Consider the following 19,980-nt stretch of genomic DNA (forward strand, 5'->3'; position numbering starts at 1 on the left):
ATTCCCGGAAACTCCCCTGGTAATTATCTCTTTACTTTTAGAAAATCCGTTGGATAAAATGAATATGAAGGAATTATGAATGAATGCCGCTAGGCAGTACGCTGCACTGATTCGAATGACACCATACACGCATGTGTCAGGCATACCTAAGTATGCATATCGCCTGTAGTAATAATAATTATTCCCGTAGCTATGCAGAAGACGTTACTTCAGTAACGTCTGGCGCTAGCCAGGGTCCACACAGCTTTAATTTGGTGTTTGTTTGTTTGTTTGTTTGTTTGTTTGTGTCACGCCTGGCGCTATCCCGTATCTGTCCCGTACCGTATCGCATAGCTGGCCATTTGCTGGCTCCCGTATCTGTCCCGTACCGTACCGTACCATCAAACACAGCTGGCTACAAACAGCTGGCCACAATATTATGTACAATGTACATGTATACGACTCCCTGTGTGTTGCAACTGTGCTTGAAGGGGACGGTTGCACTTTTTGTAGCTCCGTTTTATCTGAGTTTTCAGTCGTTCCTCTTACTAGTCTTGCCAAGGGGGTGGCTCTGGGCCCACCAGAGTTGCCCCTGGCGTATTTCTGAATTTGCTGGGGCGAGGGTTCCGCGACGCGGTCGCCAAGGCAGTGTCTTTTCAGTCACGACCGTTGACGTCCTCGTCTCTCCATTCGCGGTGGTGTAGCTGACCCCCGAATGGTTTCAAACTGCGAAGCTCGGAGGAGTATAGTGGTGGCAGAGGCATGAGCTGTGAGTGGAGACGGTTGCTGGAGATGGATGGTGATGCAGGGAGAAGAGTTACGCTGCCTGACGCCGCGTGGGAAATTGTTTGAACCTGCAATTTCAGTTCGAGCGCGGTGGACTTCTAGACGATGTGTCCTCATGGCTGTTTTTCAACGCTTGGCCTATCGCTGATATCCCTGCGTGGGATGTTCTTCCAGTGGAGTCCAGGTGCGACTTCGGGTGCCCACACTCCATCACCTGGTTGATTGTTTCGGAACTGCAAAAATAATTATTGTTTCCTATTTTGTGCGCATCTCTTGTCATCTCTCTTTTCTATACGTCGCACACCAGATGTACTACTATCGCCGTCTTTCTCTTGCTTTCTCTCCCTGCTTGCTGTTTTTTTGTTTCTGTTGCCACTGTCCCTCATCATACACATGCTTGGGTGGTGGGCGGCGTGACCCGTTAGGGTAGCTGCCAATACAGTATGACTCCCTGATGTATAGAGAGACTTTCTGGAAAGAAATAGGGAGACGAGGAGGAAATGAAATTAGAATGGATGTTAGTTGCCGAATAGGTGATAGGATGCGTCAGCAAAAACATACTTTGGAAGAGAGATCCCGTTGTCTCCAAAATAGGCGTGAACGGGCGAGTCAGCGCCGGTCACAGGAAACGTCGGCAGAGTGATCCCGTCGACTCCAGAACGCGCGTGCTCGGCAGAGTCAGCGCCTTCCCAGGAAACATTTCCATCAGTTCCCACAACATGCACGATGAGCTAAGTAACAAAGCATAGCGTAGGGCCCTGAGCTTCCAAGCTCTCTCGTATCGCCAAGAGTACATAACCCCCCAGAGTGTGCAACGCCTGATCCAGCTCTGTATAGGGTCTTGGTCGAGCGTAATCGGAGCTTTACGTCATAATACCGTACACATCTGAGGGAAACCCCGGGGAGTCGCGGGTACTCTCAGATCAAAAACAATGGTGCCCTGCCTCGAGACCGGCCTTGCGCTGGTGTGGAGTGTACGCATGGCATCAGAAGATCCGATTTTGCTCGACCAAGACCTTATGCAGAGCTGGATCAGGCGTTGCACACTCTGGGGGGTTATGTACTCTTGATATCGCCTATAGTGATGTCTTCACGAAAATCAAACACCAGCGCAATAGCCGATCCGTACTGTATTGGACTGTATAACACATTATTTTTCGGTGTAACTTTACTTTTGGTAATTTCGGTAGAGAAACCAGGCACATTTAAACTTCACTTCTCAACTCCAGAAAACGGTCTCTCCACTGCGATTCAAACCGAACTTAAAAAATTAAAATTAATGCATTAAATGAGAGCTGAAAGAAACATTACATCAATCAACGATATCAGGTGACAACAGATGAGATAAATTCACCACTAGAAAGTAACCATGCAACCACAAACGAGAACTACTGATCTAAATTCACAAACAATTTCAACAAGTTCGCGCTAGATAGGGTCTAAATTATTACATGCGTTGTATTAAATGTTAATTTTAACCCTTTCCATGCCGGGCCCCTTTTCTCCAATCGGCCGGCTGTCCAGTGCACTGACTCTCTTGGTGTAGTTTGCGCGCACAGCTCTGAATGGAATTTATTCTCATTTCACTCCACCATGATGGATTTTCATCATCCTGGGCTCGTTGGAAAGATCAGGACCAAGCGAATCCATCATGGTAAATCTCAGCACCACAGACACACCAGGGCCACTTCCACCTCCTCTCCGAACTACTCCACCGTGCCTCGGAACGGCACAACAACTCAATCTCACGTTCTTGCTCGGCATCTTGCCCAAATAATTCAACCGATTTTCACGATTCGAACTGCGCTGCAAAGCTGAGATCCAAGCGCTTCATTTGATGTCCATCACGCATGCGTCGTGGCAAAGGGAAATCCCCTAGCACGCTCCAAAAAACTGCGAAGTCATGAACAAAAAAATTTGTGTTCGCTCCGGCCCGTGATTTTGGTGTTCATCCTGTCGCCGCTCAGTGATTCTTTATCCCATCGCGACGAACGTTATATTCGCAGAAAGATGAGCTCAAGACCTTTCTAACGGTGTATTGATTGTCGCGATGCGTTTATGTTTCACAGAGTTACGATAGTTTGTACACTGGTCTATGCACTGGAATATAACGTGCGCACTACGAGGACGAGATATCTCGTCCTTGGCCAATCGCGTGGGGGTCTGTAGGACGAGTTATCTCGTCCTTGGCACTGAAAGGGTTAATTTTAATTTTGGTTTGAATCGCAGTGAAGAGACCGTTTCTGGAGTTGAGAAGTGAATTTTAAATGTGTACGTGGCTGCGTTGGAGTTTGCGGACAATTAGAAAAGAAACCAGGCACCTAAATTTAGATTTAATCTAAAAGGCACCAGAGTATGCACTGTACGTGAAGGGAATGCCGGTCACCTAATTCTACATAACACCTGAAACCTGGCAGGGCCCTGATACCGAAATTTCACTCCACCGAAAATTACAGGTCATACAGTATGTTAGAATATACTTCAACACAGTATAGGCAGGCATGGTTGTTTGCATTTCTCCATACAGCATCCCTCGGGTGTTCAACCTGGTTAGTAGTGGCGTTGAATTCTATTTGATGCACTGTCCACGTGTACGTGTATGTGTATGTGAAGGAAAATGGCTATAGCTACTAGTGTACACCAGGACACGTGATAACTGATTGAACTATTCCAGTGCGTTTGTCCACGCTAATTTCAGTGCCCACATTTTGCTAACCTCTATTTCCGTTTCACTGTGTCCGCTTTCGTAGGAAAAGACACTCCTTGTTCTCTTTGATCCCGATGCTGGTGACCCGGATGGTGAGTCTTGTTCTTATACTTGTTTTTGTTGTTTCCGATCTTTATTCTCACGATGGTCTGTGGATGTGCATTGGCACATACTAGTATCCATACTCTGCAGACACTATCAACATTGTCTTCTCGTGTTTTATACCAATGTAAAGAATTTTCAACCCTGTTCAACACTGATGTGTACACATGCGTGTTAGCCTCCTCTATTCTCATCCTGATCTTATGTGCTCTCGTTGGTGTTCTCTGCAGTTCCCAGTGACTTTGGTTACACCACTATCCTGTCTGCTCAGTGGGTTTTAGACAGCCTAGCTTCTTATCGGTAAGGACGCATGATTCTAGGAGTTATGATTTTACTACTCAAGAGAATATACTTTTAAGAACAGGGTGGCAGAGATGGTGCAGCTGAGAGCCTGTTCGTGGGACGTGGAATGGAAGTGTTTACAAATGCAAGCAAAATGCTGCATTGGAGTTGGAGAGTTCTTTTAAAAGAAATTTGGCAGAGACCTGAAAATAGAGTGTGGCTTATAATCGGGATAGTGCAGTATGGTGAAACCTGTCTACAGTCCATTCATTGGAAACTGGCACCCTAACTTTTTGGTGTCTCTCTCACATAGTTGTAGATAACGTGAAAACAACAGTACCTCCTGCATTGTGTGACCCATGCAATTACTTCTTGCCACATTTGAGGCCAGAAAAGTCCAAGAACAGGGAAATAGAAATTCAGCCAGGTTTTAAAAAATTAGGACAGGTATGCCATGTAGTCATGGCCCAAATTTGCTCGGCCTACATCGATATTTTGCCGCACAATTTTGCCACAAATGTTTCGATATTCTGCTTGGCATTTCCTTTCTCCGTCGATATTTTGCTTTGGTTTTGCTCGAGATGAAATGAGTTTTAGGGAAAACTCAACGATAATTGTCGCTGATGACGACGATATGTTTGATTGAGCTCCTGCTGCTGCTCAACTTTCCACTGAAATGTAGCCACGAGTCTGTTTTCTACAACTTTTGTGCTTATTTTCAACCTTGGTGACTGATTGTGTTGAGGAAGTCCCTAAGAAGCCTTGGATTTTTCGAAAAGCCCACCAAAACTCGATATTTTGCTCAAAACTTGCCGGAAACTTGCGCATCCGATATTTTGCTCAAAGAATTGCTAGCAAATTTGGGCTATGACTAATGCCATGGCAAAATGTATGGAGAAGCAGATCCAAAACCCAGATTTTTGAGATTTAAAGTGGGTTTTTGATCCTCAATTCGGCCCAAATCCGACTTTCAAAAGCCAGCGGGCCAGTTTCCGATGAATGGACTGTAGGGTGTCCACTCAAGGGACCTTACAAATGTGATCCCTGTGTACAGGTGGTCTCTTTGTCCAAAGAGACCACCTGTAAATAACATTCATCAGGGCAGCGGTCTTGATGAACTCGGTCACATGTACACTCTCTGCTCCACTGTTCTCGAAACACTGTTGGATACACTCGGCCGTCTCCTCGCTGACATAATGTGTCATTCTAAAGAAGGACTTATCTCCTTCAAACATGAGGTGTAGAAGAACTGAATCGTCGGATTCAGATAAATCTCCAAATGTAGCCATCCTTCTGAGATCAGTGTTCTTCTCAATGTACGAACGCATCTACGCTTCTTGTCGGAATGAGAGAACACGATGCACATCACTCACTTCAACACCGAAAGACACCAAGAGACACGCTGTTGCTGGTGCTGTTGCTGTCTCCTCTCCCGCCACACACATTCTGTTCGTTTCGAGCAGCCGTCTGTACAAACACGATGACAATGCAGCAGCACATATTTACACGATGAGTCAGACACTGACTCAGTCCTGCTGCAAGCGTAGCCATGTGGATTGCACTGCGACTGTCCTGGGGAAGTGCTTCTTTGCTGAACGACTGTCTGCTGAATTTGGTGAGCCAGCTGCTGGTCTTTCAACAATATTGTTTTGTGGTTTTTTCAAATGCGCACGTTCGGGCTCTCCGCCTTGTCCATGACACAAATTTGGCCTCGCATTGGAGCAATAAGGGAGCAAAATGTGGCCTGGCAAAATGAAAGCAAAATATCGACTATGACCCAGCAAAATTTTGCTGCAAAATCGGGCTTTGCCTACCTTGCATTGTGTAGTGCACAGCTGACCCTGCCCTATTTCTCACATGCCCTCTGTGAGGAACGCCAAGCATGACCGTTTCTGTAGTGTAGTGGTTATCACGTGTGCTTCACACGCACAAGGTCCTCGGTTCGAACCCGAGCAGAAACATTTTTTTTACCCACTCACCCGTGCTTTTGGAGGAAAGGTTGTGTGGGCTACTGTAAATCAACTAATTTTCGCTGGCGATTTAATTTTGCTGATTTCGCCGGTCGATGTCAATCGGCCAAAATTAATCGCCGGCCAAAATTTGTCACCAGAACCAAATCATATGCCGCCGGACTCTCTGTAAAACACTTCGTACAGAAGACAGTGGTGTACAAACTATGCAGACCTTTGTACTACTATACATGTACCTCTAGTACATGTGCACACGAAACATCGATCACTTTTTCGGACTCTTTCACGCCCACGGCGAAAGTTTAGTGGCGGCGAAAAGTGTTTTTTGGAGACCGGCGAAAATTTGTAGATTTACAGGTAGCAGGTAGCAAGCGACACAATAGAGAGGTTCCGAGGTACGATTTTCCGTGCCAAAATCCGTATGGGTACTACGGATTTTTTCCAGGCATGCTCCATACGATTTTTCAGCACGGAGAATCCGTGTGGACTGGCTTTCACACGAACCATGTTTCGTATGGAGATTTCGCGTCATCGGGTGCAGAAAGATTTTTCGCGTACAAATTTGGTACGAGAAACATCGATTTTCCGCGGGAAGTTTTGATTTCAGTACAAATTTTCAAAATAAAAAGGCATAGCGCGGGAAGGTGACGTGTTTGCGATCGTAACCTAGGCAATGACGGCAAACACATAAGTTCCGTACTCCGGAACATTTCACTGCTCGAAAACGACGTATAAAAATCCGTAGCGCCTCTACGGATTTTGGCACGAAAAGTCGTACTCCGGAACCTCCCTAATACCTGAAATCAAGTGTGTCTCATTTGTGGGATGGAAACTTACAGTTTGCCTGTGGCCATGAGTGTGCTCACGCCATTCCCAACCAGGGTCAATGATGTATGTGTGCAATGGTAATATCTAGGGAGTAGTAACATGTTTTACTACTCCTGGTTATGATCTAGCATTGCCTCGATATGCAAACGATTGGAATCTCCGCAATCCCACACCAAAGACCTCTCCCTAGTTTTTCTGCAACCTCCTGCTGGACTTCCTGAGCTCTGCAGGCATTGCTAGATTGTGTTACTAGTAGATCCTGTGGAAAATCTGCAATCCATAGAGACAGCATTGGGGTAACTGGAACAAGCTGACTAGGAGCGAGACCAACACGTGATGAGGTTCCTGCTATCCAAGGAGGTGCTGCGACTCTGGTTTGGGTTCAATCGGGAGAAAAAGCAAGTTTCTCAAAGGGAAGCTTCAGTATAAGGGTCGGACAATTTGTACTTTGTAGCCGAGGTACTGCGTATCCCGAAGTCAAATAAATGGCCGGTATAGTAAAATTCATGGTCGTCAGAGCTAGTACTTTATAATTATTATAATTATGATATAAAGTACTAGCTCTGACGACCCTGAATTATACTATACCAGCCACTGCTATATTACAGCAAGTTATATCCAGGGTATGCTGTACTGAGGTTTGACTGTATCACAATAAACCAACAGCATGGTGTTGTACAGCCCTGGTGTAGAAATCGATTGTTACTCCTTGCTATACTGCCCATGTTCTCAGAATGAGGGCTGCATCTTCAGTTACATACAGGGTAATGCAGTGCTCAAGTTACTGCAGTTCTGGCCAGTAGAATTATTAATCCTGAAAGAAACAATTGCTACAATGGTTGCAGCAAACATCGCGACCCTGCACCCAAGGTTGTTGATTCTGTATTTCATTGGTCAGTCAGCACGCTACTAGTATTTGGTAATCCAGCAGGTACTGGCGCTAATTTTTCTCATCCTCACTTGTGTTCATCCGCAGGCTACTTCCAATGGCAGACTTTGCTCCTTGCATCAATGCTGAGATCGACGGAGGTACAGATGTATTGGCGGATATCTATGACAGCTAAAAACTATTAATTTTGCTCATTCAAATTTACGTGCTACAGGGGGACTTCTGCAAGAGCCTGGAACTGAAAACTTTACTGTTCCATGGAAACTCCACTAATCCAATCATTTTTGACCAATATTTGTATCCTTATCCCTCATCTGTACTGCTATTTTTTTACTGTTTACGAATGCTGTGCCATCTGTGTGTTTAGTTGTACACTGTCATGTAGGTCATTCTTTTGTTCTCACCTGATATGGTCCGTTAGCTTTTCCATTATCTAGGTAGAACCGATTCTGACTCATTTAGTCCTCGGTTGGGCAAGTAGCCATCTGTTTTTGCCGTAAGAAAATATTTTTTCACTATAAGAAGCTCAATAAGCACCTTAGGACATCACACCATTGAATTTGCCTTGTGGTTTTGCAAACGCAGGCAAAAATAAAAGTGATGTAAGATGTGTGTTATATGATGGGTAGAGCAGATGATACGTTCATCATCCATCATGATTCTTGAAAAAGCTAAATCTAAAAGTAATACGCCCACTCAAAATTACTTTTGTTTCAAAATACGCATATGCCCATGTATGCCGGAAACACCAGTACATGTGATACCCTATTCCAAGTATACGCCCAGGAAATCGAGACTGCTATTCTATACACCCAGGGCCTATACACGGGCTTTTACGGTATGAGAAAGGGCACATGTTACGAAGTAGAACATGTACAGTTGGTATATCTGCATGTAAAATAAAATAAAATGAATGCTTACATTCGGAAGCTTTCCGTAGTAGCAAGAGTAGTAAAATACATTCTCCCAGCTTCCCACAGTACCACTACCAACAAAGATGTATGGCAAAAATCCTAAAAAAGCTAATCTCGTATCTCAGAAACATGGGTTTGCGATGCAGTTTGAAGTACTTTGAAGTAGGATAGTGAACATGTCACATAATTATACCGGTATGTACATACTAGGGAGTCATAAAATTTTACGAATCCTTGGTACGCACACAAAGATGCTATAGCAAACACACATCAAGAACCTACATATTACTTTAATCATAACCCTGTTGCCATACCAGCAGGCATGGGTTCAATTCAGTTGATAGAAAGGCCCGGATGGAACACCGATGGTGTATAACGGAACACAGCGCCGAGCAACTAGGCAAGGAACAGGACTGCCTTGTGACTTTGAATTTGATTATGCCATAGCCACAATTTAAAAGTTGTCGGGCCGTGGAAAGCGGTGATGCCTGCAGCATGTCCCTTCCGCGCACAGCAATGCACTTGCTGCGTTGTACTTGGCATGTACCTGAGAACATGCCCAGGTATCCATGTAAACAGAGCACTGATCTGCAGTTAGGTGAGGACCTTGCAGGCGTAGCTCATCTGCAGGCGGCCACCACCACTTACTCCCAGCATGGACTGAATGTACAACGGGACACAGATTCCCTTGCCTTCTCACTGCACACGCTTTGTACTGTATAGTAGTCACGGTGCTGGTGGCACTCTACAGCCACATAGTGATACCACGGACTCGATACTGCACTCGTTGCTTCTGCTGCTGCTGCTGCTATGCCGGCTTATGCGTTGGAACGTTACTTGATCATTCATTCTCGCTAGCCAGTTGCTTTTTCTTCTCACTCGGCCACCGCCAACGGTCGCATGAACTTTGCCTGAACAAAGATCCGAGGTACACAGAGTCCTTCCTTACGGTTTACTGTTTCCCGATAGACATATTCATTGCTGACGACTTCGAAGCCAGCACAGATGAACAGCGACGCCAGTTTTTCTGTAGTAGAGAATAGTAGCCCAGCACAGATAGCCAACAAGCATCATCATCAAGATCAATCCAAATACCCAACGCATGGCAGAATACGGAAATATGCGCAGTACAGTACTACTTGTAGTACATGTGCAATGTACAGGTGGACACATCAAAATCATGGAGAGGAACATCACACACACACACACACCGTTCACAAAGAAATTGATGCTCGGAAACCAAGCAGCAAAATGGAGGCAAGAGAAGAGAGAGAGAGAGAGAGAGAGAGAGAGAGAGAGAGAGAGAGAGAGAGAGAGAGAGAGAGAGAGAGACTGGGCATGGGCACTCGTACAACCATGAGCACATCAAGCTAGCAACAGTAAACTACGTACTGTATCACATGGTAAAAGAAGGGTAGCTCTATTTGCAACTCTTGAGTTTCATGATAGGATGAGCATCAGACAAGCACTTTGCCTATGCTAAGAGAAGCCTGGGTAGTAGCAGGCATGCACTGGTGTGTTTATAACAGAGAGATGTGGATTGTGATACATGTACATCACACCCACTGTAAGGCTAGTGGACTGCACTATTCTGTTGTATACCGTATCCAACAAAAGGACAAAGATAACTCAAACCCTAAACGAACTTAAATCTACTCCCACAGCAAAGTACCACCAAAAGTATAATAGCCAACACAGCACGACTCTTACCTAAAGAGAAATAGTATGCCCGTGTGCCGTCCTGGCGAACGTAAAAGTTCTCTTCCAGCTTGTGACCAGGGGCAAAGCGCAACATGGCATGGTCATACAGACCGTAGTCACGCAGAAGACACAGACCACCAGGCTTTAGCACCTAACACAGCACAACACAGCACAACACATCACAACACCAATTGCAGTCTACACTTAGAGCGAGTTGCGGCAGCTCGAGATGGTGCAGAATCTCTTGAGTCACAGCAATACAGTTTTTGTTTCCCTTCTCCAGAGGATGCACCCAGTGTGTTGAGACTGCAGAGCGCTCAATAGTTCCCCTTCTCTGTACGTGTCAATAGCAGTCTACGTACAAGTAGACTACAATCATTACTTGCACCCTTTTCATCGGGACGTGAATCAGAAATCCACCCACTGCTACTAATCTATAACACTCTCCATAATTCCAGTACACTGGAGGTGAGAACAGCACACGAGGTCAGTGCACAGCCATCAACTTGCTACACAAAAGGCTTGCAGCAGCCACGAACACTGAACACATCAATTGCTAGTGTCGTCCCCATGCAAGTCACACGACAGCTCCTCAACACAACCCAAAGACAAGACCAATGATTCATTATAATGTACTCTTGTTAACACTAGGGTAAGCAGCATCTTGCGGCCTGTTCATCAATGAATATGTTCTACCTCCACCACCATGAAGTCGACCAGAGAGCACATGTGGTGGCGGTGGAACAAATTCATTGATTCATTACAGCACGAGAAAACCGTACAATAGAAGCATCACAGACATGCATACAAACAAACACGAGTTAAGGCTAACCTGCAGGATCTTCTTCAAAGCAATGACCATGCTATCGAGCTCCATGGCCGACAAGACGAAGATCAAGGTTGCGATATCGACACTGTTCTCCGCCACATGCGCTGATAGCTCTTCCTTAGTGACATCACATGGAAACGCATTGATGTTCTCCGGTGAATACAGGGAATGCTCCTGCAACAAGAAAGTTTGTCACAGAAAAGATTCCGACTCATACCCTAAAAAAACCGCAACACTCCGAAACAAGAGCAATGGAACAAACTCATAGAAACCCTGCTGCAACAGAAGTGAATAACAAGCTGACACTCCTCTGAGTTTTGTAGGGTGAAATTCTCCTCGGCGAGTTCGATAAGTTTCTCACATTCCCGACATTTTAGCAACCTGCCGACAACCAGCAAGACCTCACCAAAACTCAATTCCCCTAACAGGTGGTTTTCTTTGTGAGAACTCACAGCACTTAAACTAAGTTACTTCACAGGACTAGACACGAAGCAACACTAGGCTGCAAGTCATAACAATACCAGCACATGTATACAAAACACAGCCTCAGCAGACAAGGCGCAGGCTATTAGACCTCATTGGTGTGACCCAAGGTGTCAGTCAACATTCGCGCTACAAACAGCAGGCACGAAAGCACATTCCCGACAAGGTATCTCTTAATTTGCTTAATCCTAATTATAGGATTTTGGTCATATTTTTCAACCCAAAATGGGTGTGGCATGAGAATAGCAAAAAGTATGTGACCAATTTTTCCTTGTTAGGTCTTAGTAGATATCGACAGTTGAATAAGATAATTTTTTCAAACACTAACATCTCAGGCTCATGTCCTTGCCCAATATTACTAAGGCCTGTGCCCTATTTTTCGAATCCTATATATAGGATTTGAGATTTTATTGGACCTTGTTTTATCCTTAAAACTGGTAGTTTCATGACGGCATGTGCGATATGTCGTCATGAAACCACCCCGTGCCACACCTGCAATGTTCTTATGCACATTCACTGCTTCAGTCCTTTTCATGACAGCAGCTGAACAATTATGCTCAAATTTCCAATTATTGCTGAAAATGGGTATTCATCAGAAATATTATCGCCATATGAATCTAAAATGTAAACATTCATGCCTCAATCATATTTACAACTTCCATGAAAACCATTATGCAGTTATTATTGGTCGTGATGACCAATAACAAAGGCATAAAAGGCACACATTTTCAAATCCTGTATATAGGATTTTTGGCCAGCAAATTAAGAGATAAGAAAACCTGCCGCCAGCAGCAATGCGACAGTAAGCACGGTCATACTTCTCCTCACTAAACATGTCACTATCACCCATCAGCAACAACAGCACAGACAGGACCAGAACAACAACAGCACAAGGTAGTCGCTAACTGACAACTCACAGCATACCTTCACAAACTCGATGGCTCGTGGCGATAAGTCACACGCGTGAACAAAGAAGTTTAGACCGTCCTCTAAAAGCGGGTAGAAGAAATTTCCAACACCACAGCCAACTTCCAAGATAACTCTTCTACCTGTGCCACCATCGTTCTGCAACAGAAACATTGAGAACAATAGACAGCCAAGAAGCACAGCCAACAGATAGTGACATCAGGATTCTTGCCAGCGGGTCCAGGCACTGTATAGTTCGGGTGGAGAATTCCCACTTCTCAGCAGCATTGTGTGTGTTGCTGGCTACACGCGTTCATGATCATGCTGTGCTGATGCCCTGTGCAGAATGCTCAGCAATACATGTACACGGGCATACACCAAGGCTGAGACGGGGATCTATACAGTATAGAGGAGTCCTGAACTGCCTTGCGGAAATCTGCAAAATCCAGGCAACACCAACTAGGGGTATTTCAGCCTATTTCAACCAGTGACAAATCAAAAAATTGAACACAATCGGAAACAACAGTCTTGAACATTCAGGAGCTTCCTTTCAAAGGGTGAAACCTTTGCTGCACACGCCCAACACAATGCCATACTCGAACGTCTTTTATCTGGACGCCTCAGATATGGGCAAGTCTCTCTACAGGTTACCTTCAGTTTGAGTCGGGCAAAGTGCTTCCATTTTGAGTTTTTTTTCTTCAACCACATGTCACACGTGCTCATTTTTAAAACTCTTGCCACTACCAATCTGTGTGGTGGACACATTTTCAACAATGGACTCTCTTTTCCCGTACATGTGCACACGTGCCAAATAAACTTCATCAAACAAAAACTGATATGATGTATGGTCAGGGTCATAGCATCCGCTCCGGTGTGGAAAAAGTTGACCCACCCAATTCGTGCAAAGCGGGGTTTTTTTCAATACTGCCTACTATCGCCGAAGTTGCACCAACCTCTTCTTCACAATACTGCAAAAGCCTTATATATAACGAAGTGCTAAATCTAACGAGTTAACGAGGAGAAATCTGCCGCTAAAACAGAAAACGTTATACAGAAATCGATACTTAGGGCCGGGTTCCACTGCGGCTCTGCTGCTCCGCTGCTCGTCATCCGTGGCTTGAAACGTCATTACCATAGTGACTGCGGCTCGACCTGTTTCCCGTACTTTTCATTGTTTTGTACGCGAGAATTTTAAAGTTCAAATTTTATTTTGTTGTGTAGGCCAGAAGACGAGGATTTTTATTATTTCGCGCGCAGAACGTCATCAAAAAGCGTGAAGCACGACCGCGGTATCGCGAATGGCGAGTGTCAGTGGAACCGCGCTGCTCCGCTGCATGCAGCCAAGTGCCGCGGAGCAGCGGAGCCGCAGTGGAACCCGGCCCTTATACTGTTGCCAGTGACAGGGGCGTAGGAAGCAGATTTCCAATGGTCCGGCGGATTTTTAGCTCGTGCAGGTCGCGGTTTTTGAATTTTTAACTCCGCCCAGTATGACTACTACAGTATTCACTTCGTCTTGAGGGTTAGCATGGGGAAGTTGCCATACAGGGGTTGTGAGCCCGCCTTTCGGCACCGGGAATACAGCTCGCTCAACTCTGTCTCTACAGTAAGATCGGGCGCCGAAGAACACCTCGCCGAAGAACACCCAGGCTGGAAAACCGGCAAAATTTAAGAACAGTCCAGGCTAGAATTATCAGATTTAAGAACACTTTTAAAATTTGGAACATTGTACATGTATGGGAGGTGAGTACATGTCATGTACACGTGTAAACAGTAACTGCTACATGTACATTCATTACCATTTACGACACCCACTAGTTTAGAAGTACAATGAACGAATTAGAGGGAGTCCACCTGTACTACATTGCACTACATGTACATGTACATGTACATGACAAACGTCATGACGTCACTCGACTCGCCGCGCGCGTGTGAATAAGAACGGTCTGGCTAGAATCAAAAATTTAAGAACTTTCCTAGGCTGCGCTCGAGCCCCTGCGTTCTTCGGCGCCCGATCTTACTGTACTGAGTGAAGGGGGCGATTTTACTTGTAAAAGGATTGATATGAACAAATACTGTGGTATCATGGAAGACTTGAGGTTATACTACAGTAGTATACTCCTGAAGCGCATGCAGAAGCAAGTAGATGTATTTGAATTGACAAATTTCCACCTAAAACTGTCCGAATTGGGAGAGCAGATGCTCACTTCCACGCGCAAATTCCCGTGCCGTACTCTTCAGGCACTAGCCGTCCAGCAGTTTCTTGTGGACATTCAGGAGCATCAGATCAGGTGATTGAGCCTTTCCCGCATGTCACGTGATTGTCCTGTACTTCCTGGCGGATTGTAGAGTCTACCTGTGTACTGCGTAAGTAGGACTTGACCCTCCGCACGGTTGAAACGAGCTTGCTGCTTTTTTTTCTTTTTTTGGCGAAACATTGGTCCGGCAACCGCCGGACCTGTTCCTACGCGTTGGGAATGAGTGAGAATCGTTATCTTTACACATAAACGAGTCAATTTTAGAAAATCGTCACATTTGCGGCTCATTAGAATAATGGCGTTTACAGTGATGTTCGTTTCCGGTCAAATATCTCATTTGACCGGACCACCTGTTGGTGGTGCATTTAACCCAATACATTTACAGTCAACTTCGCTAATAACGACTGCGGATATAACGACAATTCGCGAATAACGACAGAATTTCCATGCCCAGAGCAAAGTCCCATCTAACTGTAATACATATAATGAGACTTCGGGTATAACGACACTTCGCGAATAAGGACACTTTTTTGATGCCCCGCCGAGTGTCGTTATAAGCGAAGTTGACTGTACTAGTAGCCGTAGGCCTTATGCTGAAGCTACATGCGTGAAACGTGATTGAACAGTAGTAGTCAATAATAGTCCTATCAATCATAATGAGGCGCACTCAAAGCTGATTAAAATGCTGTATCACAACTAAGTCATGTTCACCTACTACTAGTACCTCTTTCGCAAGCTCGTTGAATTCACGCGACGTCCAGTGGCGGTCCTTGAAGAACTTCGTCTGATTTCTCTTGTAAAACAAATCCCAGTGCTTTTTGGCTTCCAGTTCAAACTTCTGTCGCCGAAAATCAGATACCACACGGGTGTCCTTTGCCAAGGCAACTTGTTCTTCCTCAGTCAATTGTCGAGGGTATGTTACTTCATCATCCTCATCGCAACGTGCGACCTGTGACTCACATAAGGCGTCTGCACACTCAGCCATGTCCACAAAGAACACTGTATCGTGGAAGATTCAAGCTCAGTCTACAAGCTCATCATGAAAACGAAAACACCTGTACCAGGTGCAGGCGCTAGGCACCAAGAGTAAAATACAAAATCATACTACAACTCACTTTGACTATTAATATTGTAGTATTGAGTTTGAATTATTTTGTGTAGATTATAAATAATCGATATTCGAATCGCGATCTTGCATGATGTAATATTTTTTATTTACATCATGATATCAAAGTAGTTCCAGGGTAAAAAGCAGGGAGTCGTAAAAGCCCGGGAGAGGACACGGCACACATTCCCAGAAAACATCTTTGCCTCGCGCTGCCGGGGAACGCTGCCAGGGAACGGTGTTGCGAGGCAAGGAAATTATTATTTTCGAAAATTGTGATGTCTTCTTGAAATACTAATTGGGACATTCTCCGATTTCTCTTAGAGCACGGAGACGATTGCTCCGTCGAGTCTTCTGATCTCTATTTTCATCCTCAATTCTTCCAGCTGCCTCACTCATTCTCTCTCAGTTTATCGAAGTTAATTTATTCTGAGGCGATGGAAATGCAAGATAAATCCCTAATTGTACTTCAATTTTATTTGAGTTGGGGTGAACGAAATGAGATTTGTGGAAAATGACGCCACTTCCCGTGTTAGCCGCTGGTCGTATCATACAGCCCATATTCCATTGCAGGTGATGGGCGAACGTTCGTGTTGAGATCCGCTGAGTTTCCTCGTACTCGTGGAGTTGAATTTGTGGCAGAAATTGCACTGAATTGCAGTCAAATGGTTGTGAATGAAACGAGATTTGTGGAAAATGACGCCACTTCCCGTGTTAGCCGCTGGTCGTATCATACAGCCCATATTCCATTGCAGGTGATGGGCGAACGTTCGTGTTGAGATCCGCTGAGCTTCCTCGTACTCGTGGATTTATGAATTTGTGGCAGAAATTGCACTGAAATTGCAGTCGAGTGGACTTCTGTGCGTGTGTTGTGAGTGAATCGCAAAGGCTCCCTTCCTTCAGCATCGTCAAAACGCAACATAGAGCATTATTACGCACTCGTTCCATGATTCATGATATTGCCTGGATTCTTTTAAAAACAATCAATGTGTGTTCCCTATCTATCTACATTGTACATGGTTGCAGGTCGTTATTTATTATGTAGATCTTGTTAAAATTTTCTACACTTTTCTACTCGTATACTGAGTACGCGGTGACTTTAGCCGTTTAGGAAACGGAAGGCTCAGCCTCCAGGTTGGCCAGAAAGGTTCTCAGTGAATCTAACCGAAGTCTTGGCGAGTGTACAAAAGGTAAACCTATCATTTGTACTTCATAACGGAATTGTGCACAAAAATGCACACGCACGCCTGCGCGCACACACACACACACAAACACTGTACAAACACACAGAAAAGTACAAGCACATGTGCACATACACACGCCTCCCCCCCCCACACACACTCAACTCCCCACCCCCTGTACCATGTGTACTGAGTCTGACAGACAGACACACAATCATGTTTATGCTTCCTTCGCCACCAGTTTCGGATAATGGTGTCAACAACGAGTTGTAAAATATTGGTATTTTAGGACTCCCTGCCCCGAAGACGAGCACAGCGCCGTGGATCGTGCAGATCCGGCCGCGCCGGCCTACCGTGCTTCACTTTCTGGCCGAGGCAAACATCGTCCGCGTGCGCGCATCCCGTGTCCTCTCCCGGGCTTTTACGACTCCCTGGTAAAAAGTTGCAATCTTTTGACGCCATTTTCTGTTGTCTGTGGCATGGCAACTCCTTGTCCCGCGCATGCATTCTGCTCGTGTCTATGGCGGAATCAACATGTAAGAGTGGCGCGAGATCAAGGCATGTTGAACGTTGATGCGCGTTGACCATTGTTGACACGTTTATCACTTGATTTGGGAATAACCCAAGCTAAGGCCTTCGATCGCAAAACTTCCTGATACAGCAGCTGTAACACGCTTTTGCGCTGTTCTTGTGTTTCTTTGTTGCACTGGGTCGGGTGGATATTTGTCCTCGAGAACTCTTGCTCTGCTCTTGAACGTGCTGACTAGTCAGAACCACAGTGATGGCTGACGCCGGAGAGATGGGAACTAGTGTCGACGCCCCCCAAAGGAAGGGAAAGCGCAAGGGAGGGCGTCCAACTGATGACGGTGCTGGTGACGGACCCATAGGAAAGCTTACTTCGAAATTGGTAGAAGATCCGTCATTCATGGAGGCGCTGACTAGCCAGTTTGGTGACCGGCTTGGCAGTGTATTGTCTGACAAAGGTGTCTTCTATCGCAGCCTGCCAAAGCAATGCAAATCCCGAGTTCGTGCGCTGAAGAACCTGCAAGTTCAAAACCAGGAATTGGAGTGCCAGTTTCATAAGGAGCTGCACCAATTGGAATGCAAGTTTGAAGAGGAATTCCAAAGTCTGTGTGACAGGAGAAAGAAAATTGTCGTAGGCGAGTATGAGCCCACGGAGGAAGAGTGTACCTTTGCCCTGGATAATGAAGAAGACGAAGATGAGGATGACGATGAGGAGAAGGCAGAGAATGGTGAGAAGGCAGAAGAAAGCGATGCTGATGCCCTGGCAAAGAATGTGGACAAGGTTTCACTCCACGAGTCAGATTATGATGAGAACACGAAGGGACTTCCCCATTTCTGGCTGACCGCCCTGCAGAACGTCAACATGTTACAGGAGCTGATCCAGGACAGTGATGTGGCCATCCTGAAGCACCTCGAGGATGTCAAGTGCACGCTGCTGTCCGAGCCAGTCGGTTTCCTGCTAGAGTTTTGCTTTGGCGAGAATGAGTTCTTTAGCAATCGTGTTCTGACCAAGAAATACCTGATGAAAATTGAGGTTGACCCAGAAGATCCTTTCTCATTTGATGGCGGAGAGATCTACAAGTGTGAAGGCTGCAACATTGAGTGGAAGGCTGGGAAGAACGTAACCGTGAAGACTATTAAAAAGAAGCAGAAGAACAAGAAGCAGGGACAGACGCGCACCGTCACCAAGCAGGTGAAGGCTGATTCCTTCTTCAACTTCTTCAACCCAGTTCAGCTGCCAGACAACGAAGATGAAGAGGTTGACGAGGAAGTAGCGTCAGCAGTCGCACAGGACTATGAGCTCGGTCTGTTCCTGAAGGAAAACTTTGTTCCCAAGGCAGTGCTATACTTCACTGGTGAGGAGAACGACGAGGAGGAAGACGATGAGGATGACGGAGAGTATGACGGAGAGTATGATGAAGATGAAGACCCTGACTACAAGCCACCAGCGGGTGAGCAGCCACAGGAGTGCAAGCAACAGTGAAGCTCTTCTCTGGATGATAGCCACGCAGATCACCGACTGTAAGTGAGCCGTGTCTAGCACTATACCCGGCTAATGCACCACCTCGCCCTTAGACCGTACCGTTTCTATCCTTGTGATATAACTGACTTCGTCGCCATCGATCGTGTCCACCATTGTTTTCTGCCAGCCGGTTGAGCTTGTAATGGCATGTTCCTTGATGTCTACTCTGCTTCTTTGCTCTTCCTCTGGATCGATCGGCCTGTCACTGGGTGCTCTCTGCCAGCTCTGCATGCAGTGGTCCACGTGTTTCCTTCTCTTCGGTGTACCAAAAAGCTCTGTTCTAGACTCTGGAGTAGTTGAGTCTGTACATACTTGTACTGTGTGGATCCCTCCTTGTCCTGCTCAAAGGCATGGATCTAGCACTGAATTCAAATTGAGATTTGTGTTGGTCGAACTCTTACTTGGCCCGGAGTCCTTCCTGACTTTGTGTTCCCTTTGCTGGTGCTGCGCTGGCGGCTACTTTTCTTGTTCTCACATAGGATTAGGAGGTACTGGAAAAAAAGATCTACACCTGCTCCCTACCCTTTACTGGTGTAACCAATGATGCTTGCCTTTTCTTTCTGTACAATAGTTTTCACTTGCTTTTTTATACAGGGACGTGCCAAGTTTTTTTATTATTGTTTTCAAGGCAAGATTTTCTATTCAGACTGTTGTTGCTGGTGGTGGCGTGGGCGGCTGGTGCTTGTGTCAGCCAGCACATGCATGCTGTGTAGCTTGTACCTACTATGTAGCATGCTGGCCATGGATGCTCTGCGCAGGCCAGGGTGTTCCCTCGTCTGATGGAGCTGGTAGACCTGTGCAGTACAGTATTTTATACGTTTGTGCCCGTGTATGTAGGCAGCATATGGTCGTGAGTCGTGACATACCAAACATAAATAATGTAATAATTATAACTGATAAGGATGTGTGTCACAGCCAGTGAGAGTGCTCTGGATCTCAGGTCCTTTGGAAGGCACCTGGCATCCATGTACGCTGGGAGAGTAGGTAACACATGGCGTTTGCGACCCAGGTTTCCA

The 19,980-nt window shown here is 45.7% G+C and overlaps 3 protein-coding genes and 1 non-coding gene across 5 annotated transcripts in view; 3 read left to right on the forward strand and 1 right to left on the reverse strand.

Moving 5' to 3' along the window:
* The window catches only part of LOC135808859 (mucin-5AC-like), a 34,072-nt gene extending 25,912 nt beyond the window's left edge, over positions 1-8,160 (forward strand). For both annotated transcript variants that reach the window (XM_065322099.1, XM_065322100.1), the window contains 3 exons: positions 3,516-3,564; positions 3,805-3,874; positions 7,631-8,160. In XM_065322099.1, coding sequence (XP_065178171.1) covers positions 3,516-3,564; positions 3,805-3,874; positions 7,631-7,718 — 207 coding nt within the window. In that variant the 3' untranslated portion in view covers positions 7,719-8,160. The remainder of the gene's footprint in view (positions 1-3,515; positions 3,565-3,804; positions 3,875-7,630) is intronic.
* On the forward strand, positions 5,745-5,817 carry Trnav-cac (transfer RNA valine (anticodon CAC)). Its single transcript has one exon. It is a non-coding gene; the product is annotated as a tRNA-Val (tRNA).
* LOC135808860 (tRNA N(3)-methylcytidine methyltransferase METTL6-like) lies at positions 8,090-15,762 on the reverse strand. The gene is made up of 5 exons (XM_065322101.1): positions 15,356-15,762; positions 12,395-12,535; positions 10,991-11,161; positions 10,168-10,309; positions 8,090-9,484 (listed from the first exon to the last, which is right to left on the reverse strand). Exons 1-5 carry the CDS (start codon positions 15,614-15,616, stop codon positions 9,333-9,335), a joined length of 867 nt encoding a protein of 288 aa, XP_065178173.1. The 5' UTR covers positions 15,617-15,762; the 3' UTR covers positions 8,090-9,332.
* A 1,762-nt stretch (positions 15,763-17,524) lies between these two features.
* Positions 17,525-19,609, forward strand: LOC135808862 (nucleosome assembly protein 1-like 1). The gene has a single exon (XM_065322103.1). The coding sequence runs from the start codon at positions 17,699-17,701 to the stop codon at positions 18,923-18,925; it is 1,227 nt and encodes a 408-aa protein (XP_065178175.1). The 5' UTR covers positions 17,525-17,698; the 3' UTR covers positions 18,926-19,609.
* Positions 19,610-19,980: the final 371 nt, after the last annotated feature.

Source organism: Sycon ciliatum, chromosome 2 (assembly GCF_964019385.1).
Source record: "Sycon ciliatum chromosome 2, ocSycCili1.1, whole genome shotgun sequence".
NCBI classification, from domain to species: domain Eukaryota; kingdom Metazoa; phylum Porifera; class Calcarea; order Leucosolenida; family Sycettidae; genus Sycon; species Sycon ciliatum.